The following is a 25404-nucleotide window of genomic DNA, read 5'->3' as shown; positions in this document are numbered from 1 at the left end:
ACTGCACAGTCACATTATTTCATTCTGTGCTGAAGTTTATGACAACATTATATGGTATCTCCTGGGCTTTCACAGTCTATCAACAGCTTGCTCTTAATGCCATGGGTCATAAAAGACAGAGTTCATCTCATTTTACAAAGGGGAAGAGGGAAAGAAGTCCTATATAAAACCTCCAGTTGCAGGAGGATTTTCACATGGTGAAATGTACAGTTGTGAATAAGTCCACTGGGGCTTTTGGTAGCAGCAACTCTGCCTGTTTTGAGGGATGAGTGATTTCTACAGCATGCCCCAGAGACCTGATTTCCCAAATCAAATCAGCAAAGCAGAAATGCAGCAAATGCTGTGCTCCAGGGTGGGACCAAGGTGCAGCTGGGGAATATTTTCAGGTTTCATGGGGTTGTCTCTGGTCTTCCTATTTAGATGTAGCTAATCAGTGCAATTTATTGATGTGTCTTTACAGGACCGAGTTGGAGACCTATCACTTTTCAAGACAAGTCTCAGAAAAAAATGCTCCCTTCTTGTCCATCCCATTTTGGAGGAAATAAAATGCAAAAAAACCTGTATGTGCCAGCCAAAACCATTGCAGAATTCTTCATTCAAATGAAAGAGGTCCTTCCGATGGCAAGTGGCGTTATAATTATAGACTAGAAAAGAGCAAGATCAGCAGCTGCTGCTGCTGCTGCTGCTTGCGTTTGTTCCCCGTGTAACTGACAGGACAGAGTACTTGGCAAAAACAGACTTCCAGAAGTGGAAAGACATTTTAACCCCTGTTCTTGTCAGTCCACTCCTCTTAGGGCTCAGCAGCAGCAACCCCTTGCTTCAGGTTAAGGGAAGAGCAAGGTGATTTTTGCAGATCTGAAGGGGACTTGGTTTAGGACGTCTGAGAAAAAGGAAGGGTCCAGGATTTGCTTTCGGGCTTGGATTGCTGAATCAAAATAGCAGGTCAGTGGATACAGCATAAGCTTAATATGTTTTTATAGTTGGCTTAACTCAAATCTCTCTCACTCACTTTCTCTTCTATGCCGTAAATTAAAAAATAAGGTGAACAATGACAAGGGATAGGTCTGCATAGAGGTACTGTTTATTTATACATTCTGTAAAGAGCCTTTCATGGTCAGTTAGGAAACACTGATGGCTGTTATTTTGTACTGTGGTTTCCCTCTGAATCCTTATGCATCCTGAAATTCTCAGCCAGGCAAAAATCCCATTTACAATTGGGTTCAATATTAATGGAGAGGATACATTTATATTTTTAGCTGTTTATGCCTAAGGTCTTCTGATGATCTTGGCAAAACTGGAATAATATATAACTCACATTTCAGACTGTGCTTGAGAAAGTTTCAGAAAGGAAACAAACACTGAGTAAAAGAAAAAGCAGAATCATAGATATGAGTCAAGGTCTCTACAGGCATCAAATGGGCATAACTTGTGTTATGTCCTCAAAACTCACAAATCCATAACAGTAAAAAGCCTAGCCCTATATCTGCTGATGAATTTAAGGGCAAAATGATAATTAGGAATGTTTTTCATGAGACTGGTGCCTGTGGTATCTGCTCTAGTGTACTCTGTCCTTCTTCAGCCCCGGCCAAAAGAGTGCTCAGGAAGGAATGTGCTGCGGGGCATCATTATGCTTTGCTCTTCCTGTCCATCTCAGTTTTAGCTTTTTAATTTCCTGTGGCCATAAGTAATGTAGAAATGACTCTCTGCCAACATGCTGCCTTTCCCCAAGGGCTTGGGAGCACTGTGCAAGAGCCAAAGTCAGCGCAAGGCTTCACGCCAAAACTCCCCACTGCAAGAAGAGGCCATACCTAAATGGTTGTAGTTGTTCTCAGAAAAAAAAAATACAAAAGCAGATTTAAATTTGTGTTTGCTGTGTTGAGAAATCTAACCAGACAAATACATAGCTGTCTTTCATAGCTTTGTATAGTCTAAAGTGTTCTGTAATCACCTAATCTGGCCTAATGTATATTTTAAGACATTGAATTATATTATCCTGAAGTCCCTATATGAACCCAATGATAAATGTTAAGCAAAGCATTTACTTAGCCAGAGAATAAAACAGATTGTACCACAGGCAAGGAAAGGAAAGGAAACCAAGGCATCAAAGCCTAAAATTGCTGTAACAGTCCCACTTTTCTTTTCCCTATTTCAGAGGTAGAAAGAAAAAGCAGGGGCATCCAGTGTCTTCCAAGAGTTTCTATTCAGAGTCAAGGGCATTGAGTAAGGTGCTAAGAGATGGCTGAAATGTGATTAAATGAAATATAATTGCTAGAATCAAGCAGACAAATTGCATTTAGTGGATAAAACTCTTCTCCCAATCTAATGCATGGGGAAATAGTCTTAATCCTGATTCCTGATAATTCTGCATTTGTAGCCAAAGCCCATCTACTAGGCCTTGCAAGACCGGATTTGTTTCAGGTCTGTAGAGAAGGTAGACCCACTTTGTCCAGCTTAGCTACTGACCAGTTTCTGGCACTTTTCACTTTCTGATATCTAGGAGGAAGGAATCCTTCCTGAATCTCCAATGCAGAAAGTGGGAGTCATGTTTTTAACACTAATGCCTGACTTCCTGCAGAGCTGCAGAAGCTGCAAGGGTGCTGCAAGCAATATTTTTTCCTCTGTGGCTCACAACAGATGCCCAGATTCCAGGAGAGACCAGCAGAACCCCTCAGCCCCTGCCTGTCTCAGTTATGTGAATTCCTCCTGAAGGTCATCTTCTGTCCTACAATTTGCCCTCAGCTTAAAGAGGGTGACTATCCAGTCCCCTGTTCTGATATTTGGCTGCCCCCACAGTTAGCAATTTATATTTTTTTCCATCCTGCATTTGTCTAACTTCATCCTCTCATTGTGGCCCTGTGTTGTGCTGAGGGTCTGGTCTCTTGCCAAGTTACAAGCCCTCCCATTATCAGACATCTTTTCTAGATCTAAGTCCCTACTGAGATTTCCATTACAAAGTGGATATTAATGGGGAGATAGAGACACACTTGTTGGTGGCATGGCTTAAACACATGCTCCACAGCATCAATGGGCAAGATCTAAAGGCTCCTACAACAGTTCCAGGAAACACAGTATATTTTAAAGCATATTTTTTTACCCCATTCCTCTCCTGTAGCCCAGCCACAGATTTCTTTCATTGTTCATAAAGCTGTACTTTTGCTGGAGAATGGACATCTTTGTCTCCATTTTCTTAAGCATTGCATCCTGACCACAAGATTTTTAGCAGACGGGACTACATCTCCATGCATGCCAGTGAGACAAGTTGACTCTTGCATTGAACTTCTTGGAGTACAACAATAAATTTAAAGGTCTGTGCCAAGGCTCAGGAAAAGAAAAGCTATCATTTGGATTCTAAGGACTGAAACCCATGCTTTTTTTTTTTTTTTTTTTTTTTTTTAGAGAAAGAAAAAAAAAAAGCCACACAAAAAATAATCTGCAGACCCATGCTGCCAAATATCAAGCAGTCATTCTGCAGAGGAAAAGAGAGCCTGCCAGCAATACAAGGCTTATGGTGTCTTTTCCCTGCTGATTCCCTTGGTGACTAAATTAAAAACTGGCACTTTTACAGGTGAATTTTAATGGCTTACATTATGCTCTACATCAGAGACACAGCCAAGATTCACAAAATATTTGTCATCTATTAACTAGGAGTTCAGATTTTTCTCCCCCACCCCCCCCAATAACTTTGCTACAGTGGCATCACAAAATTATAGACAATAATAATATTTGTGATACACAGTAACTTTCTTGAGATTTTTGTGCTTGTCTTAATTACTCTCTTTCTTGCATGGAAAGTTGGATCAGTTGGATAAAACTGCTTTCATTGACATTTGGAGCTAGGATTTGTTTTGTAAGCACATCAAAGTTCCTGCAGCATCTGCCTGCACTGGGTAAGCAAGTACCAAACCCAGCACAATGTATTTACCTGTGTATTTTCAGTTGTACTTTAATTACACAGTGTCTCACACTACCTACCTGAGCACCCCTAGGGCTGTTTTGCATGGCCATGCAATGCTGAAGTATTGACGAGTAGAGAAATAACAGCATTCCCCAGCTGATTTCAGCTGCTGTTGTAACTGTTAATGAAAGAGGTAGTCTCCAAATCTCATTTGGTTTTTCAATGATTATAATTACCACAGACAATTAAAAATACTGGCTGGGGATGTACATGCATTTGTGGAATTTAGCTTTACCTCTCTTACCAAAAGCTTTGAAAAACATGTCAAGGAAATTTGTTTCCTATTCTTTGCTTACACTAGAGTGGAACAAACTGAGAGTAAGCAGAGACTGCAGAGGTGTAATATGTCCCTGCCACTGCCACCCAGAAAGGTGGCCACATTCAGTGCTAACTGCTGGGTTTGGGTGGTCATTGACATGAAGTCCAAATACAGCCTTTCATCAGTCAATCTGCAGGTCTCAACAGGGCTTGTAACTGCAAGATTTTTATTTTTCCCTCTCTCTATATATGGATACAAACACCATGTATTTATGTACACATATTTTATATGTTTAAATTTACATGTATATCCATGTATCTGACTATACAGGGGTACATTCAGGTTAGGATACGCTGTCTAAAATATTGTTGGTGTCCTGCTTCTCTTCTACTGTTTCTAGGCCCAGCCTACCACGACGATGACAGTCACTTATTCCAGCAAAGTAGCAAATGCCACTTTCTTTGGATTTCACAGATTACTCCTAAGGTGGAAAGGCAGCATCTACAAATTGCTGTACAGAGAATTTATTGTTTTTGCTACTCTTTACACAGCGATAAGTGTATTATACAGGTACACTCTTTCCAATTCACATCTCATTAAATGTTATACTGAAGTTTCAGACTTCCTAGTGTTAGGCTGATCAATGATGGGGGGAGGTTACTCTTTACTTATTGTTTTTTCCTTGGACATTTTCCAGTGTGCTTGCCTTTCCATGTTTACTTTAAGGTTCCAGAGAAAATATGTAGAGTGTCAATGCAGTTTATCGTATTCAGCTGATTGTACTTTTAGCCTAGCATTGAGCAACCATCCTACTGAAGTTAGACTAAATAAAAACTCAGAGTAAGCCTAGGTTATACAGCTTTTGTCATTCTGACATTGAGCTGTCAGTTGTGAGAGTGCCTCCCTGCTTTAGATCAAAGATATAGACTTTTTGTTCTCCCTGCAGAACTCTGTCTTTGGTTGCTTTGGGAATTTACCAACACTAAGAGGTAATAATTTTAGAGTGAAGTTATATAGCCAGGAAAATCAAAGTTTTGCTTCAAGCTAGGAAGGCATGCAAACTTGATTTTTAAGCTTGCAAAGAACCAAGGAAAACTGCATGGAAGCCCAACATGGTTATTATCGGTGTGCCACACAGATCCTGGCAGGAACACATTACAAGAAGAATTGCTTTTTCCACCAAGGTGTGAATTAAATACCGTATGACAGATGCAATGCATCAATTAGTACAGTGAAACTTTTAATTGATGAAGTACATTACTTAGGAGTATCAAAATTATGGTTCAGTTCTTACCGTGATCTCTGATTAGTTCTCTGCTTTTTATTGGAAGCAAGGAGAAAATGAGCTTCAGTTTTTCTCTGATTAATCACTATTTTTTGTTCAGTAATCTATACCTGTAAACAAATAAAAAAATTATAGCATTAATATGTAAAGGAACACCAAAGTCTCACAGTTATTTAAATTAATCTAGTTTTATTGAAATGTCAGGCAATTGAAGACCATGGTAAATACACCACAGAAAGCTTTCTATATGTGCTCCAGTTTATTGCACAATTATAAGCGAAATCCACCAAATATTTGTTATATGTTCCTTTTATGAGAAATCAAAGAATAACTGTAATACTCATCTATACAAATAAAAAAAATTATACTGTTGTATTTTATCAGATACCTTTTCGTGTGGGCAGAAGCTACTACCATGGCCCATTTGCTATCATTTGGTGAATATTTTCCTGATCGCAAAATACAGTTGTATTTTAATCTTGTGGAAAAGAAACATTTCATAGGAGTAAGAATAAAAAAAACCTGTTGCAACAATGTAACATTTTCAAATCAGAGGAATTCAATTGGTGACCTTTTGCAATTCAAGCAGACCTGAGCATTTCCATTAAGTACCACTCTGGAAAAGGAGATTAAGCTCTACTTGCAGACTTAGAGCTTGATGTCATCTTTGGCCTGTATGGGACAGCAAACTGATTCTCCAGACATATTGATCCAATTAGTAGTGCCAGTCAAACTAGTCCTGAGAAAACTACAAAAAACAGGGAATAATACTGTTGTTTCCTCCAGCTTCTTTAATACTTGCCAAAAGTGTTCAGACCTTTACCTTTAAGAATTTGCTTGAAGGCATTAGCCAAGGTTGCTCCCCAGTGTACATATCTGATTATTTATATGTGTTTGCACTTAGTAGCTAGTGCCAGAATATTATGGAAGGACAGATACATTTTATTTTTGCTACAGATTTTTTCTTACAGGTAGCCAAAAACGATTCTTTGAAAAATTATCAATTTACTGTGACAAATATGCTGAACAAATCCCAGTAACTTTTGTGCTTGGTAAGTACCAGTTAAACGTGAAATTATTCTTCAGCTATGTCTTTGTTCAGGCATTTTGTGAATGTTGGTGCATGGAAGCATTTCAGAGCTGAGGGCAATGTGGGAGGTTAGAGGTTCGCAATAAATCATCCGCTTCCAACAGACCTTCTCAAGTTCAAGTTACTTTTGTCACATCAACATTTATGCTCATATTTTCAATATACTAACAGGAAAGGTTTCCATGTATCTAGATCTAGATCATGCTCACTAGCACTGATTCCTTATACCTGATCTTCCAATGAAATAATTTCACCCTAAGTTTTACTACAGAGAGGAAATTTGGAAATTTGTGGATATGAGATACTCAGCTGGAATGTACTGTTACATTGCAATGTCCATTAAATAATGAGTATTTATTGTATCCTGGGTTTTAACATGGCTTATTGCCTTTATTCTGGGAAATGTAACAGCTTAGTGATATGAACAACATTCTGCAAACTAAAATTAAAGTAACTGAAATCCTGATTGGCACTGAACTTTTTTTTTCCTTCTAACCCTCAGGTTTCTATGTTACTTTGGTGGTGAATCGCTGGTGGAACCAGTTTGTGAACTTGCCTTGGCCAGATCGTCTGATGTTGCTCATCTCCAGCTGTGTGCAGGGCAGGGATGAGTATGGGCGCTTGTTAAGGAGGACTCTCATGCGTTATGTGAATTTAACATCTCTGCTGATCTTTCGCTCTGTCAGCACAGCTGTGTACAAAAGATTCCCCACCATGGACCATGTGGTTGGAGCAGGTACTGCACTTTGCCTCCCCAAAATTGCTTTCCTTTCTCGCAGGGGTGGGGGCTCAGGGAGGGAAGGAGCCAGCCTCATTTTTTCTTTCCTGTGGTCCCATGTGTGCCTCATACAAGCCCACGTCAAAGCAATCATCTTTTTGTTAGTGACTTAAATGACATAACCTTAAGAGTGCATCTTTAATATTCTTAAAGTCCTTAGCAACACTATAGAAAGCAAATGAGTTTGACAGTCTTATGTGAATCTGCTTCCAGACCCCATGGAGGCAATAGGCCTGCCTCAAACACTCAGGTGTATGGAGCAGGTACAACATTCTCTAAAGCCCCAAAAAAACCCAATGTTGCAATATAGTATGATGCAGTGGGAATAATGACTTGTTATATGGCATTGCCTCAATTTCTGGGATATAACTTGGTCTGGTGTATCAGAGACTGATATCTGCAGGCACTTCACAAGTACAGCTTTATCTCAATTTTTATTTAAGTAAACTGCATTTTTAATAGATTGCACATTTTATGTGTTGTGTTTTACTCAAAAAATCCCTCAGCCCCAAGGGTTTTTTCTTTATATTGAAAAATTTACTTTAAACTTAGTTTTTCAAGGATAACTAAACTAAGTATTAAAGATGTCTTTGTTTTCTGTTTCTTTCAATAACACAGTGAGTGTAATGATGGTGAAGAGAGTTCAGTCATGCAACACTTTGATTATCTATCAAGGACTGACTGCTCAGTATTTAAAGGCAAGGTGTAGCCCTGTGCCTTCTGACTGACATGGTCAGTGTCAGAGGTAGAACAGCAATGCAAAGTCAGTTCTTTACTGAATGTCTTGAATTTCTTAAAATTATTCCTTTGGCAGAGATTAGTAAGCAAAGTTGTAGCAAGTTAAAATATGCAGTGTAATATACATATACACATTTCAAAAATGTGTGAGAAGCTTTGGATATTTAAAAAAAATGCCAGGCAGAATGCACCAATCTTACTGGGGAAAAAAAAAAACTAAAAGAGCAAACCAATTATGTTGGATTCATGGAATTTTAAATCCTTCTTCCTTGTGCTGTAACAAAACTGTTTACCTGAGCCTGTGAGAGGTCAAGGAAGCTTCTGTCACTGTCCCCAGCAATCTGCTTCTACTATGCACTGGAAAATTACAACATTTCCAGGCAGCTAATCCAGCTCTGCCTCCCTATTGCTAAAGACAATCTGTTCCAAAGAGACAGAATGTCACAGCATTGTACCAAAATTGTAGGCTGGAAAGCAAGTTTTGATTGTTGGGGTTTTTAACAGTGAAAAATCTTCTACTATAAACTGTGTATGTAAGTATAGACAGTGTAGTCAGTACTTTTCTTTTTTTTTTTTTTTTGTAGGTTTTAATGCATATTGTGCTGCAGAGTTTTTATTGATGCAGTACCGAGCTTTTCAGGGTATATTTTGCTCCTATTAGCATCCAGTGACTTAGACAATACTCTGCAATCATCCCCTCCCTAGCTCCCTGTGGCGTTGCATATCAGACTGCACGGGAGGGAGGCATTGAATATGAATGTGAACAGCACAAATCTGATACTTACAGCACAGTCATCATTGAAACAACTTATGATGATTTTGCATTTTGCCATCAAACTGAGAACTGCCATGACATAACTATTGCTACACACTTCTCTTTTCAGCAAATGAACTGCTTAAATTCATAGATTTTAAATTTGAGAACAGTGCCACCATGATCTAGTCTGACTCATCCATAACACAAGGCACAAAAGCTTGATAGCATCATCCTTTAACATGCTGCAATTTCTGACTGAGCTGTAATACCTTCTAGGAATATAATCATCCCAGATTTAAAATTCAGATGGATATACTGGAGACTACATCACATCCTAGGTGAACAGACATTCACAACAGTAAACTTGCTGTTGAAGAGTGACATCTTAGTCTGAACTTGCACAGTGTTATCTTCTATTCACTGGATTTTGTAATAGGTTTGGGTTCTTCTTTTTTTAATTAGAAGAAAACATACATTTTCCCTCAATAGTTACATGTTAGCAGACTGCATAAAGGCTTGAATGAAACTCAGGAGTTTCACCAACTGTAGGCTCTTCCTATAGGATAAATTCTTGAGTGTTGGACCTTCCTTCTGACTCTTTTTCATATTTTAACACTCTATGGAACTGTAGACAGTAGATCCATGTGGATTCACTCCTTTATGATGCTGACTGCTGTAAGTGTCAAATGCCTAGCAGCTGCCCTGAGCGCAGCAGTCCTGTTGGCTGCAAGGTGCAAGAGGGAAGTTGAATGCTCAAGAGCACAACTGTTAAAAAACAGAGTAATGAGTCAGCAGCTGAGCAGAGAGCACCCCAAAAGAGCTGATGGGAAACACTGAAGAGAAACATGAGGTGTAAGCTCAGCAACATGAATATCTATGGATGGCTGAAGACTGCAGTCCCAAATCCTCTACTGGAAGGAAGCACCTAAATTAACCCTTTCCCACATAACATAGAAGCAGAAAATGAAACTCTTATCTACTTGATCATGTTCCTTCTTCTTTAACCACTAGTATTAAAAATATTTAATGTGAAGAACCTGAACCAGTCTTGTCTCAAACCATTGAGTTTTGACAGGAGAACTGAATACTCTTTGAATCATGGGAATCTCTCATGGTAGAGCATGAGTGATTTTGTCCTAGCCAGGCTTGTGTTCTCATCAATAATTTTCCTGTAAGATCTCTTTGGCTGACACTGTCCACATTAGTGTCCTTTGATTATTTATTGCATTCCATGTCACTCTTCTGATGCTTTCACAAGGATTCAGTGTCCTGAAATTCCTTAGATCATCCTTTTTCCTGATTTTGGCACAATATTTGACAAATATTTCCCATCTTCTGGAGCTGCTCCAGTCTTCCAGTGCTTGTCAAAACCAGTATTCTTGTTTATAGAGTTTCTTGGTTAATTCTTTGAATACTCTTAAATAAAAATAGCATGACCATATTTAGAAACCATGTATTTTTAATAACTGAAATTTTATATCCTCCCCTATATCTGATGGAATATAAAGTGTTTCTGTACCACTGCAATAACAGTGAGCTATTCTGAACTGTATGTTGTCTGTATTGCCAGCAGTAAGAGCAATCCAGAATTAGTATTTTCTGCAATAAGAATATTAGGCATTATTAATATTAATCAAAGAGACTATTTAATCAATATTAACACAAACACTTCAATGCCAATTTGAAATTTATCATTTAAAAAAATCAGACTTTGTTGAGCTTTCTGAACAGAAGGTGCCCAATTTCAGTGGAAAGCTGAACTGATCTTTGCTATTCTTTGTGACCCCTTCAGGCTGTGTCTTTCCAGAGCTTCCAAGTGACTTGCATCCAGTGTTTACCCCAGACTCATTTTTTTGTTTTTCTGTCTGTCTGTTTCAGCCTGACAGAAGCATCTTTTCCTGTCCTGTAATAAGCAGGCTGGCTGGACAAAAACTAAAGGCAGCCTGAAAGACTGACTTTTAGGAGTCAAGAGCCATTAACTAGCAGGTTAATTTGTCTGATTGCCTGATTAGTTCTGTGAAGTTGATTATAAGAAGTGGCTGCAAAATGCCCAGGGAGCTTTTAAAAGCTTTATCTTATTCAGTTCTGAAATTCTGTGATACTGCACTAGTACTGTCTCTTGCTGCTGAATATTTCCTCTTCCACAATGTTTTCTGTCCTGTCCTTGCCTTCCTTCTCAGTAGCTGCAGTATTTCATACCTCCTGTGTAGGCTTTCTCCAGCTGTACAATAGTGACATTTTCCTCAACAACAGAATGTTTAAGATTGCTGTGTTTAGCAAATCTCCTTTAATTTAATTCACATTTCTATGCAACACAACTGAGTTTCTATATATTCATTTGTTTGCTGTGTCATATGTCTTTAGCAATGTTAGCCATAATGGACAAATTCTTAGTTACTCATTGGGGTCTACTGTCAATTCCCTTACTTAATTTTCAGCGTTTAAACTTGTAATTAGTTGGCTGAGCCCCCTGTTTTGGGGCTGTCGTGTTACTAACTTTGTCTTATTTCAGAGCTAATGTCAATACAACAAAAGAAGGTTAATACCCACTCTGATAGATGTCACATACCTGAGCAAAAACTAAGATCCTCCAAATATGACAATTGCTCCAATACCAGAAAATCCAGGATTTGAACAAAGGAAAATGTGAATTTTCTGAGGTTGTTTTTGTCAAAGCCTGGGTGGAAGGACGACAGCAGAGCAGAGCTTTCTTCCCCAGAGGAGTAGAGGTGTTGCTCCAAAAGCCAGCTGCTCCCTTGCCAATCCTGGGCAGAGATTGGCTCAGGTGCAGGATTTGTCACACACAGCCCTGGCTCCCCGATTATGTGACCTTGCAGCAGGGGGAAGCAGGGCTTCACGAGGCAGGGGACCTCTTCAGGAAACCTAATACCTTCCCAGCATCCCAGCAAGGCAAATTGCCAGGCAGAGAGCATCTTCAGCCTGTAGCCCCACAGCATGTCATCTGGCCCAGTGTCCACTTAGCAGCAGGATGTCTGTGAATGATTCCCTCTTCATCTCTTTGCATGCCTTCATAACGCCAAAGAAAACATCAAACAATCTGTCAGGGAAGTGTTTCACTGGCAGAAGGCACACACTCTGTTGGGCTTTGTTTCATGCATTCACTTTTATCCTCTGTTGCTTGCTCACTGCTTTGCAGATATAACAAAAAATTATCAGAATCAGAAGGTCTTATAACTGCCCTTACAATACGTCAAAATGCTTCTGAAAGCCATCACTGATGAAAAATGTTTCTTGACTGATATATCTAGTTCCTTATTCTTCTGAAAGTAGAATATGAAACTAGAGAGTAATTTGTACAATTCTTAGTATTCTATGTATCTACCATATGTCAGCAGTTAGATATAGCAACACAGTAATAGGGAATTATTGCCTATATTGGTAAAGAGGAATTTAGCATAGGTAATTAATGCAAAAAGAAGTTCTTTCAAGCAAGATCTGTCCCAGATTTTTTTTTAAGAGGAGGTTACTAGTTAGAATTATAAGTTGTGTTTAGCAGAGTTCTATGCAAATATTACATAAACAGAAACATATTCCAAACATATAGTATCAGTAGTACTGAAAGCACAGAATAAATGAAGGTTGTTTGCATTTTTTGGTAAACAGGTTTTATGACAAAATATGAAAGAAAACTTTTTGATGACCTTAAGTCTCCCCACCTGAAATATTGGGTCCCATTTGTCTGGTTCGGAAATTTGGCATCAAAGGCACGAAAAGAGGGAAGAATTCGAGACAGTGTGGATCTGCAGACACTGATGAATGTAAGTAGAAGAAGGAAATCTACAAAAAACTAATCTGAAATTGCCATGTTGCTTTTCACTTACATAATTGTTTTTATTTAGTATACACAGACCTCCTGTGTCATCTAAATGACCTTACTCAGGATTTGTCCTACTTTTCTTTGTGTACCAATGCACACTTAAACACACAGCATCATTCTCTGGGATTCTTTTTAATCTGACTAAGAAGGTATTGAAAGAAAGAAAAAAATTATGAGTAAAAAATTATTGTAACATCACTCTAAATTCATACTTGTTCCATTGCTAAAAATATGAGAAATGAGAATAATTTGGCATTTTGAAGATTTTATTATCAGCTTCAGAGAAGACAATCTCCGTGAATATTTCATCAAGTGGTAAAACATCCTTTTTATGATGTAATATATTCTGTTTCATGTATCACTAGACTGTGAATAAGATAGAAACAGAAGATGAATTGTGAAGAAATACAAAGTTTGCTAAGTACTCCAACTCCCTAAACCAAGTCAATATTCAAATGGGGTGCTGGGTACAGTTATAGTATCAATTTATATATACTATGCTTTTTCTCCCTGTCCTTTTATATGTGCAAAAATGAACTGCAACAGAATATTTATGATTCAGAATTGTATCCCATGCAAGTTTATTTTGTTGTGGTTTCTTGCTGGTTGGTGTTTTTATTCCCCTTTTAGGAGATGAATAAGTACCGGTCTTGGTGTAGCCTTTTGTTTGGTTATGATTGGGTTGGAATTCCACTGGTCTATACCCAGGTACTGAGCTATTATCCTGTAGAAAGTTCAAAACACAATTTCCATAAAAGGGGGGTTGGTGCCCAACATTCATGGTATAGAACATTCATAGTCCCAATCTGAGTCTCTGAGATACTGAACACTGTTTCACTTGCACAGGATCATGGAGGCCTGGCTAACTATTTGAGGTGTATTTAATGCAGAGATATTTTGAATATCTTGCCTAATTTGGTAGGGGGGAGGGGGAAGCACTGAAATGTTTTTCTGTTTCCTGAGTGTTCTTCCTGGCCGTAATTATTCCTGTATTTGCAATACCTCCTGCAGATTTATAAATTGTATGGCAAAAGGCAGACAAAGGCCTTTGGGTATGGGTTGCCTTATGCATAACATTATCTTGGTTCATTATTTCAATGAAGTTCTGTTTTTTGCAGGTTGTTACTCTTGCAGTCTATACCTTTTTCTTTGCCTGCCTGATAGGGCGTCAATTTTTGGATACTGACCAAGGGTATCAGGGACATGACTTAGATATTTACATTCCAATCTTCACACTGCTGCAGTTCTTCTTCTATGCAGGATGGCTCAAGGTAAACTGGCTTTCTGCACAGGTGATGGGGGAACCCTCCCTGGGGGGCTGGTCAAGGTGTCAGATCTGTGACACACATGTAAAATCTCCACTGAATACTGAAGTTACACCAGAGGTGAATTCTGCCTGAAGTGTTCTGTGCTCATATAGAAATATCATGCAATACATTTTTATTTCCACCTGACAGACCGTATGGTAAGAAATGGTCGTGAATCTGAAAGAGCCCATTTTAGTAGCACCAATGCAGGACAACTCCCTAAGGGAGTATTACTCCCACAAGGTCTCAGGACTTGAACTATAAAGTGACAGAAAAGAGATTAAAGAAACCTTTCTCCCATTCCATTCTACAACGGGTAGCTGTGGCTGCAGTCCTGGCATCAGCTGAAAGGGACCGAATTATATTTATGATCAAAGTTGGAAATATCTGCTATTAAGCGCATCAGATCCAGGCAATTAAAGGTCCCCAGTTCCAGGGGGCTATGAAAGAATGACAGACAATACTGGCTTGAACTCCACTGCATAAAAGTGTTCATTAAAAAGAAGATTTGTAGAGGAATTGGATGCTGCCCATCCGCCTGTTGATGACTGCTGGCTAACATATCACAATCAATCTGATAGTTGAGTAATTACGCCACATACCTCAAGGTGGTTCTCTCCTCTGCAACAGACTTGCTGGAAAAAAGTTTCATAGGCGTCCATGTACATTAGATTTCCTTTTGTGTTTATTAATCATGGATGGAAATATAGAGCTAACTTTTCTGTTAGAATATAACTTTTCTGTTAGAATATAAATTGAACGTAGTTGGCCGTAGACACGCCTTTCCACAGCTAACTCTGAAGGGCAGAGTAAAGAAGGCAGCACACCAAGCTGGCAGATCGTGAAGAAAAGTAAAGTGCGTGCAGGACAAGCTCCTCTAGTGTTGTGTCCTAGGAAATGAGGGGGGAAAGGATTTTGCTGCATAGGGACCAGCCTGGGTGGGAGTGGGAGAGAGAAGAAGGGAGGCTAGTACAGTGAAGGTAGCAAATTCTGGAGAAAAGTGAGGCTTTATCTGTAGGCGGTGTCTGCCCATTATACTAGAGGGTTAAAAACTGTAAGCTGTTCCTCTTGACCACCCTGCTGCTGCCCCTGAGGGGAAATGGTTTTCCTTCTTCAGCACCCAAGGATGTTTATAGCATCTCCTCCTATAGTTAAGCTCAGGGCTTCCAGCCAACTACTGGCTGTGGAAGGTATGAGATGCCATTGTAACTGAAAAATCTTCTGCATAAGGAAATGAAAAAGAGAAGAAGTTTTTAAAAGTTAATGTAATATCAGCAGAGTTTCCTCAGACTGGGGGTTCATCCAAAACTTCAGTGCCCCGAGTCAGGATATTTTTGTCTTGAAGGTTACAGCCAGTTTCCTGCTAAGTGTGTTGGACTTTGGCTGCCAGGCAGCAAAAAGGGCTCTGAGGTATTGACTTCCAGTAACTTGGCAATTCCTCAGAAATAATGCATAAACTGAGCTCATTCCTTGGCCTCAAGCCTGGTCTGTTATACCTATAATACAGGGCCAAAATTTCCCATTACATGGGACACTTCTAAATCCCCATTTTCTTTACAGGGACAGATGAGCTGTCCAAATACAGAGTTTAGTTGTCCAGCACTACATTCTTTTCTGGAGAATAAAATCATGTCTCACATGCAAGGACCAGGTCAGCCAAAAAAAAAGCCATCACCACTGTTTGCTCTGTCCCAGTCCTGACTTTTTTAAGCTCATGTAATAGGTTTTATGGTGGACTTCTGGGTGGTGGTCTGCTGGCTTACACGAAGCTGATCCATATCTTCCCTGGAGAGCCACAACACAGACTGTGTTCTGGTTCCTCCCTTTTGCAGCACTTTCGTAGCTATACTCAGAATTTAATGCCATGTGAATGACTGTGAGCAGAGGTGACCCTGTCTCCTTTCTTTGCTCCCACCTTACAGGTGTTTCTGTAATGTTAATCTACTCAGCACTTCTTTTGCTGTGTGCCAATGCTGACCTGGGAGGTGGTGGCCTCAGAGAGTCAGCAAGTGTTTATCCACAGGTACAATCTAGAGGCACATAGGAAAAATATCCAGGGAGCAACCGCCTTGCAGCTATAAGTTATTCAGATCACAGCTGTCCATAGTGATGTTAATGAACAGGATTTTTTAATCATACAGTTGCTTTACCCATATCCACATTAAACGAAGGACCTGACTGCTGCTCCTGGTAATCGAAGGAAGGTTTGGAAGGGTTATCAAGAATATGATCATCTTCAAAACCAGGGCTTAAAAAGATAAACAGAAGGATAAAAGAATGGAGGGGAGAGGATATTTAATGTCAGCATACCAAGAAACTAGGAAATAGAGGAAATAGAAATAGAGAAGCAGTCTGAAATTTCCTAAATTTTTTTTTTTCTATTTAATCTTTTTTTTTTTCTCCATCAGCAGCTGTCTTTACTCTCCACACAATGTACTTTAGTGATCACAGGGGTGGGGGGCAGTCTCTGTGGGTTTTTTCACTGGATATGGGGAGCCAGAGAGGGTACCTTTCCAGACTAGTTGCCAGACTAAGGTACCTCACCACAAATGTGTCTGAGCTCACTGTTTGATTGTGTCCTCCACAGGATGAGCTTGTGCCCTGCAGTTTCAGCCAGTTTAGGTACAGAAACCCAAGCCAGCAGGCCGAATTAAAGAACCAGACTCGGGTTCTGTCTCTGGGATTTGGTTAGCATGATGCAGAGTTGACTCAAGTCAAGTTTTTTTGTACGCTGCAGTTCCTCAAAAGCCTTGGAAGGTTGCCATTGGGGTTAATGCTGATAAAGAAGTAGGGGCTGAGGGCTGAGGTGGAGAGATGAGCTCTACTCCCTCCAGCAGGCTCCAGCTGCAAGGCTTGAGAATACTGACCCTGTGGACTGGTAGACTATTGCAGACAGTGCAATAACAGAGCCTCTAGCTGCTAAACCATTGATTTAAATGAGCCAAAGACAACAGTAAGGAAAGCTAATGACTATTGGATGTGACAATTACCTTGGCCCAGACATGTCACAGTTCCCAGTAGGCCAGCACTGACAATTATGATTGACAGCACCAGTGAGGCACAGAGATATGAATCTATAGTGAAAGCAAGCTGTTCCTTCACTAGGCTGGCAGAACAATCACACAGGAGCTCAAGTTATGATTGTAAGTGACAGGCAGGGAGAGAGAGAAAAATCCAATCCTACTTTCTCTGCAGCACTAGTCCTGACATGGCATGCCAACCTCTCTTCACTGTCTCGTTTTCTTTCCAGGTCGCTGAACAACTCATTAATCCATTTGGAGAAGATGATGATGATTTTGAAACTAACTGGTGCATCGATAGAAATTTACAGGTTGCTGTTGTTATTTCTACTTCCAGCTTTACTCTACCATAGGTTATCATTACATCTAATACTATGTCTTAAATTGAGGAATAAATCAGGGCAACAAGCGCTAGCAAAACATATTCTTTCCCTGAAGGATAACCTGTGGCTGTGATCCACAGAATTTATTTTCACAAGCTAATTCATCTTGATTTTGGTATTTGGCATTTACAATGCCTGACTAAACATGCAAACAGCTGACCTTAAATTATAAAACCATTCTATGCCTGGAAAAACATGTAATGTAGGTCAATCCTGCAAAATCCAAAATTCATTCCCACATAGATAAGAACACATTTTGCTAATTTGAATGTCTCAAGATTAAAATATTGCATATGAACATTCCTTTAAAAAGAAAGGCAGCAAAAACAGTAAAAACACTACCCAGGGCCCTGAACTAATAAGCAGGGCCAGTACCATGACTCATGTCAGGATGCTGTCACCCATGGCAGTACCTGTGGCCAGCCCAGGAGCCAATGTCCCCAGTTGCAGGGGCTGTGAGATGGCAAGGGTACAGTTTTATTCCAGTTACCCCTGATTCCCAAAGAGCCCTGACTGCTGTGCTGTCAAGGAGTTCAGAGACATGAGGAGGTTCCACAGCACCTGCTGCTCCCCTTGCATAGAGCCAAGCACAGGACTGGCTGAGCTGCTGTCGGACTCCACTGCAGGAAAGCAGAGCTCAGGAGTTAGGGGAAGCAAGGGCCAAATAAACCACCAAATTAAGCAAAGTAACCAGAGTAAGCCATGTGCAAGAATGGGAAAGGAATTCACATGGACAAAGATGCTCTCTGGCTTAGCACCATGTCAGGATATTCATGCTACTGTGCCTTAGAGCTTCTTGTGTAAAACTTATTAGAAGGATGTTTGCGTACTTGATTCAGAATGTCAAAATGGCAATGAAGCCTTTCAGGAGGATTCTTGACTTCTGCACATTTTAAGGAGCACATGTGTAATACTTTACACTGATTTTCCATAGCACATGAAGGATCACATTTAATTTGTTTACTTGTGGGAAGGACTTCAATCTGGCACAAATATCTTTGCAGTACAGAAGATTCAAATTATGATAAAATGTATGCTTTCATGAGCATAGGCAGATATAGGGGGTTTATTTTGTAATACTTAGTCTCTTCCTAATGCCCAGGCCATCGTACACAGCTTATGTTAAAGGGTTTGTGAAAGAAATGTTGACCCAGGGAGTATAAAGTAGACTATTTCATATACTCCACTATGTTGAAAGAGACATGATTTATGCAAAAAAATTTTAAGGTTTCACTTCTGGCTGTGGATGAGATGCACATGAACTTGCCAAGGATGGAGAAAGATATTTACTGGAATGATACCTCTGCCCGCCCACCCTACACAAAAGCAGCTGCTGATTACTGTATTCCTTCCTTTCTTGGATCGACTATTGAAATGGGGTGAGTGGCATTAAAGGGTCCTCAATGCTATCAGAAAGATCACCACCCCGACAGTCTGCAGTGATTGGCAGACAGTCAGCACAGGGATGAGGGCTCTGACAATGCTTCAAGTGGAGAAGATGGAAATGGGAAAAGAAATTGGGAGGGAATGGACAGGCTGGTGTTGGTGGGAGGATGTCCCCAGCGGTCCATGTGTTCATCCAAGTTGTGCACGCAGATCTTAAATTGAATAATCAATAAATAGAGCATGTTTGCAGGGAGGGTTTGTTGATAGTCTCTGAATACATTTGTTGATAGTCTCTGAGCACAGGATGATACCTGAAGACAGTGACTTACTTATCTTAATGATAGTTGCTTTGCTACAGCTTCTTCATGCATCCCCAATTAGCAAAACATCTAGACATTTGTTCATTTAGTTAGCAGATGATAGTTGAAATCAGTCCAGATTTTTGTGAAGATCAACAAGGAATCATCTTAAATGTTTTATGACTTTTCATTGACTAATAATCCTGGCATGGAAGTTGAAATGGCTAGGTTTTGTGAAGGTATGTAGAGGATTTATTTGCAGAGATTAGCAAAGAACAATGGTTACAAAGAATAGAGGGTATGGGATTGCCCCCTGTTGTCAGGATCTATATGAGGAATCAGTGACAGGCCAGCTAGCTTAGAAGATGCTAGTTTACATAATTGTGACATGCTGTAATACAGACAGATCAATAAGTGTAAATAACATCATGCCTGAGAAAATACCAGGCAAGTATATGTTCTCATCTGAAAACCTTTTTAAAAACTTTACAGAAGATATTTTTTAACTAACTTTAAAAATTATCTCAAGATATTTACAATTTTCCCATCATTTCCCACCTTTATCAAAATAAAGTGTCTTTAATTTTTTGTTTCATTTGGCCTCAAAATTGTGGCTTTCTCATTTTTGTTCCTCTTATTTTTTCATTTTCATTTTTCATTCTACTACAAAGTACAATGGTTTATCACACACAGCCTTTTCAGAAGGATTTTTTTTCCCTTCTGGAAAAAACTATAAAATGGCAAAAAGAAAAGTAAAGAAAGAAGTCAAAAAAGTAAAGAAGAAAAATTCATAGAATATAATTTATTTTAAGGTAATTTCTAGGGGGAAATGTGGCAAAGAAGAAACATCATTAAGTCTGCAAACAATTTTTTAATAAAAAGTACTTCACAAAAAAAATTAAGGAAGGAGAGATTGAGAAGTAGCTCCCTGATAGCTCCTGTGGAATGCAAACAGCTCTGATGTGTTGACTTTTTATTAATCATTTTCTCATGTGAAACGTTTCTCTGTTCATATCTCTAAAAATTATGGATAGCTCTTACGCAAACTTCAGAAACAAGCTCTAAAATTCTTCCAAGTCCAAAGCAAATATATAAAACTTGAGCCCAAACCCAAAGTCTTCTCCAGTCTCCTCAAGCTGATATCTGGAACAAGGTGCCTAAAGAGGTGGTAGGTGTCCCATCCCTGTAAACATTCAAGGCCAGGCTGGATGGGGCAATGAGCAACCTGATCTAGTTGAAGGTGTCCCTGCTCATCACAGGGAGGTTTGATTAGATGCCTTTAAAGGTTCCTTCCTTATGATCTTCATAAATGCTGGATGAAGTTCCTCTGTCCCTCCAGGTTACTCTTGCCTACCTGTGCTCCTTGCCTCAGATTTGGCCCAAGCCCCTTTTGCCATTCTTATCCTTAGGACAGGTAACTGGGCCAATTTGGCTTGTCCAGACTGCACTGAGTCAGTGACGTGTACTGAATTCACTGGCATGTGCAGCAATAGTTGTTCTCATGAAGCAACAAGGCTGTGCAGGAGAAGAGTATTAGGTACAGGTGAGACCTTCAGACATACTGTCATGCCCCAGAAGTAAGTGAGATTTGGCCATATGAGTAATATCAACATTTTTTGAAACTGTTGTCCTCTGTTTCCAGCAGTAGCTTTTTCACTGTTGCTATTTTTGCCTGAAGGATTCTCCTGAAAAAGTAACTACAGCACTGACTAGGGTTCCTTTCTCCCCTTTCCCTCACCCTGAGCACAAGCCTGACAATGTGGAGCTGCCTCAGAAGGCTGCAGTTCAAATATGAAAAGGTGCCAGATGCCTGACTGGATGCCCTCCCAGCCTGGTCCATAGGAAAAGAGACTTCTGGTTATGGAGAGTTCATGTGATCTGGCTGATTCAAAGGCACAGACATTCTTTCCTGGCACCCTCATCCTTTGCTTCCTTCTCTTTAGGGACACACTAGGGCTTTGGTTCCTATGTCTTGGGTACTATGTCTGAGAGAAGGGGATAAATGTACATAGATGTTTCCTGTGTTTAAGTGACATCTACTACCTGGCTTTACTTGGCAGGCTGGCTGATACTGAATTTCTCTATGGGGAAGAGTGGCCTTGGGAAGAGGAGAAACACCAGAGACAGTATTCAGTGTTGAGAAGAGTCAAGAGGTTTCTCAGTGTCCATGAGGGTCCTTCATACCCAACTCACCAGCGCTACAGTCGGCAGACAAGTGAGAATTCAGTCTTTTTCCCAGCAGATGAAAAGGGGCACATCAGACGGCTGCAGGAAATGCACACAAGAGGGAGGCACTCTACCTTAAGCTTCAAGAAGAAACATGAAGGAGTTACCAGAAGTAATAGACTTCATGGTAGCCGAGAGCTAGGACCCATAACAGAAACCTCAAGGAACGAGGCACAGTTTGGTGACAGTGACACCTCATCTGAGACAACCAGGCCAGTTCCTGAGGTCATCATTTCTGAAGCCCAGGAGATTGAACCTGATGTGCTGGACAAACCAAACCTGCCAACAGAGCGCTCCACAAGCGTGCCAGAAGAGAAGCTCCAAAGGATCCTAGCTGAGGCAAATGTGGCTCTTCTGAACCAACACTTTTTCCCCCCAGAAATTACTCCATACCTCTCAAGTTCAGAGGTGCATCAGTCACTTCCTAGTGTCATAGGAGAGCCCAAACATGAGCCCCAGGTTAGTAACATAGCTGGTCTCATAACAGATCATGAGAGAAACCTTCAGCGATGGAGTTTACCAAGCTTCCATAGTCCTAGTACAACATCAAATGCTGATGCTGCACCACCTTCAACAGGTACTGGGACTACTTCACAGCAAAGGACATTAAGTGATGGAAAAAATGGTACTTCTGCTTGTGCTCCACAAACATTTGAGATGCAGGACTTATGGGAAAACCTGGACAGTAAAGAAACAGCCATAGTAGAATTTTCTAATGAGGAGAGTGAAAGAAAACTTTGAACATTCTTCCTCTGGGTTTGACTGAACTTCTTGTCTTCTCTTGAACGTGGTTCTCACACAAATTTGCTGAAAGTGCAGAAGGGCAGACTCAGTACTCAGACAAGTCATGAACAATATCCAACAGAGGATTTGGGCACCTAAATAGGAAGCACTGTGGTGACATATTTTAAGCCACTTGGTCACTGGCTTGAAATCTGTGACCCTGTGGAAATACATTTACAGGGAGTACTAGGAGCCTCAGGATGTGTATGGCAGTGAGCTGTGTAGACATAACTAGAGAAAACACTAAGGTTATCAGAAGAGTGGGTATGATTCTGTCTACTTTGGATATACACTGAACTCTGCTGCCTTTGCTTCCTCAGCTTAAGGCTCCTGACATTCCTGTAAGACCTACCAATAGTTTTGGTTTCTACTCAGGTGGCTCAAAGGCAAGATGTGGGCTCAATTCCTTTCTCAGCCTGGAGAGAGTCAGCCCACCATCTCTCACTGCCTGGAGGAACACTTGAAAAATCAGGCCCCTCATTTGTGTAGGACAGTATTCTGCCCCACTCCTGATGAAGCTATGCCACTAAAGAGTAGAAAAAAATAAAAGGATTAAATGTTTAATTTAGTTTTAAATAATGGAAGGTGCAAAACAGCTGATGAGCTGGGCATTGTATGTCTGAGCCTTGGAGCACATATGTGGCTTACCCAGTGACAGTTTATTGTAAAATGAGGCTCCCAGGTGGCCTCCCTAGAGAAGACAGGGCTGCAGCACTCTCTCAAGAGGTGATGGAACTGCAGGTGCAACTAAGCCTAGGGTTCTGCTCTTGTGGAGATCTTCAGCTGGAAGAGTACAGGCTGTAGTCATCCCAGGCAGACAACAAAGTGGCCCATGACTCCTACCAAAACTGTTCCTAAACTTCTCCCCCATTCCCATGCTTCCCAGATATACCACACACATTCTTAATTAACCCAAACCTGAGTCAGCATTAGGTGGCTCCTGCTGCTCCAGGGATGACCAAGCCACCTCCCTAAACCTGGCCTGGCCTTTCAGCTATCACTCCTGCAAAAGAAGTCTCAAAGTAGGCCAGGAAAGCAGCCACAGCTCCTTGGGTTTAGCTCTCACCCACATTTACAAAAGTGCAGTCTGGAGCATGTTGCCAGCATTCTCCCATCAGTGAGTATCTAAGTAGAGGATAGACAAGGGAGAGACAAGGTAGCTCAGGTACTGAAAGAACAGAGGGAGGGGTGGGACCGAAAGTTATGAATTTGCAACAACCAGTAAAAGCTGTATGAACTGCACAGACAGCAAGTCCACCCAGCTCTCTTGCTCAGAAGGCTGCACTTCAAAAAACAAACCAGCCTCTCTGCCATAGTAACTGGTAACACCAGTGGCTCCTGGGAGAATTTAGGACTCCCTGAACCTGGGAAGGGAATGAACAGACCTGCCTGCTCCTGGTCCTACAGCCAACAACTTAGGTGAGGGGCCCTTCTGGTTCGTGTCACATATAGCAGGACCCTATCTCATCTGGGTAGGCTTTGTACAAAAATCAGCTGCCCTCCCCACTTGTACTTCTTCCGTCTTCATTTCAGCCTGGAAATTGGCTCCTGCTGCTGTATATTAGGCACGGTCTGAGCAGAGCCACACTCTCAAATCCTCCAAAGACACTAGACAACAACATGTTTGTTCTGCTTCCTGTCAGTTTAGGAAGCAGAAGACACTTGGCCCAAGGAAGCACTGTTTAAACTCATATTATGTGAATTCCAGTTATGCAGGAAAGCCAAGCATGGATTTGCCAGGCACCTATGGAAGGACTTCTTCACACCATGAGATGAGGTGACACTGGTGTCTGACAGCTGCTTATTGAAATTTGATCACAGTTTGGAGTCAGGCATTCTGGTGCAGCCTCACACTTGCCACTCTACAGCAAGTCTTCAGGCAATTCAGGTTGCTCTGTTTAGGTTAGACCAACAAAATGAGAAACTCTGTGGAGTGAAATTATACAGAAATAAACAGTGCCTTAGCCTAGCAGTTCAGTTTTCTGAATGGCCCTTATGCAACTTCTGGAAGCATTCCCTCTTTCTTCCTGATTCCCTCTTTCTTGTAGCTGAAGCCACACTTTTCAATTCAGTGTTTCTCAATCTAATTGCATCTGCAACTGTCAAGGAACTTAATTTACCAATGAGCTTAACTTACATTAACTAATTTTAAGTATAAGCAATACAGACAGACAGCTCCAGTCACACAGCTTGAAACAAAGTAAAAGTAACTTCTGCTCTCCTCTATAGCACTTTTGTCAGGAGAGCAGTACAAGTTTCTGAGGAGTTTGGCCATACTCCTCCCAGGTAGGCATGCATATGAAGGGTTTCCAGCAGCTGTGAAGGAAGCCTGGCCCACAGTCTAGCTCTCTCCTCACAGTACATAAGCACAGCTTGAGGAGCTGTGCTTCACACTCTAAGGGAACTTAAGCCAGAAATTAGAGATGATTCTCAAGTGTCCACCACAAATCTTCACTGAGAGACCTGTCCCACCATACCTGCTCCCTCTAATCCTTCACACAGCTTCCACCAGGGCTTAAGGTATTGGACCAAAATACTCTTTGTCCCCAACCCAGACATCAGCTTGTTTCATCCCAGCACTGCTAAGCATGAAAAGCCTTCCCAACTTCTCATCATCAAGCTCTGCTCATCTTCTTCTCAGTCTGGCTGCTGCCTAGGATGCACACTGCTGCTTTCCACCAGAACATCATACATCTAATCGCTACCTCTCCCACTCACTCTGCCAGCACTCCCTGGCCCTGTAACAGTGTTCATTATTTGATGGAGGCTAAGGGTGGCCACAGAGCAGCCATTAGGTAGGTAAGAGCTTCAGTTAAGCCCCACAGAGGTGTCTATTACACATGTAGATGCATGCTAAATTAGGAATTACAGCTCTGAAGTCACGCAGTGCAATCTGTAATACACAACCAACATTTCACACAGTGGGCCAGCTCCAGGTTAGCTACAGTAGTCTGTTCATTGCTTCTGAAGAAGCTAGTGCTGGGATGAGTTACCAGAAAAATTTCCTGTCATCATTTAGCCTGTTATCTCACTTTGGCAAACAACAGTATACTCTGATTTGTATTAAATTATCGTTTGGGATTATGTGCTCTCTTATGCACTTCTCTCAGTAAACTATTTGCCATGGAGTATTTTAGCAAACCCAACAATCTACAATTCATGTTCACAGGTATAAGCAATGTTGAATTATTGCATGAATAAAGGCACTTTGAGAAACACCATCGTCCTGGTTTTACTGAACTCTCAAGAAGCACTTCTGGTAAGGGTTTGACCTATCATGCAAATCAACTTGATGTCCAC

General features: G+C 40.7%; 1 protein-coding gene and 1 long non-coding RNA gene across 3 annotated transcripts; one reads left to right on the top strand and one right to left on the bottom strand.

Moving 5' to 3' along the window:
• BEST3 (bestrophin 3) lies at positions 1–25325 on the top strand. 2 transcript variants are annotated; one of them, XM_068190193.1, is made up of 10 exons: positions 1–942; positions 4615–4784; positions 6457–6551; positions 7092–7325; positions 12487–12641; positions 13331–13408; positions 13819–13971; positions 17258–17338; positions 18638–18789; positions 21156–25325. In XM_068190193.1, the coding sequence occupies exons 2-10, from the start codon at positions 4633–4635 to the stop codon at positions 22060–22062; spliced, it is 2007 nt and encodes a 668-aa protein (XP_068046294.1). In that variant the 5' UTR covers positions 1–942; positions 4615–4632; the 3' UTR covers positions 22063–25325. The 2 variants fall into 2 exon arrangements, with proteins under 2 accessions (XP_068046294.1, XP_068046296.1); XM_068190195.1 differs by lacking the exon at positions 4615–4784 and having other exon boundaries at positions 7–942.
• LOC137473997 (uncharacterized) lies at positions 5428–9532 on the bottom strand. The gene is made up of 2 exons (XR_010999096.1): positions 8399–9532; positions 5428–5609 (listed from the first exon to the last, which is right to left on the bottom strand). It is a non-coding gene; the product is annotated as an uncharacterized lncRNA (long non-coding RNA).
• Positions 25326–25404: the final 79 nt, after the last annotated feature.

This window comes from Anomalospiza imberbis, chromosome 5 (assembly GCF_031753505.1).
Source record: "Anomalospiza imberbis isolate Cuckoo-Finch-1a 21T00152 chromosome 5, ASM3175350v1, whole genome shotgun sequence".
Lineage (NCBI taxonomy): Eukaryota > Metazoa > Chordata > Aves > Passeriformes > Viduidae > Anomalospiza > Anomalospiza imberbis.
The sequence above is the reverse complement of the archived record's forward strand: the minus strand, read 5'-3'. Positions and strand labels throughout refer to the sequence as shown.

What these genes read in the sequence shown, in the direction of transcription:
- BEST3 (XM_068190193.1), top strand. Translation starts at nt 4,633, where the DNA reads ATGACAGTCACTTATTCCAGCAAAGTAGCAAATGCCACTTTCTTTGGA. An exon ending in ATCTGCAGACACTGATGAAT is followed by an intron (nt 12,642 to 13,330) that starts GTAAGTAGAAGA and finishes TTCCCCTTTTAG; the next exon opens with GAGATGAATAAGTACCGGTC. An exon ending in GCATCGATAGAAATTTACAG is followed by an intron (nt 17,339 to 18,637) that starts GTTGCTGTTGTT and finishes AAAAATTTTAAG; the next exon opens with GTTTCACTTCTGGCTGTGGA.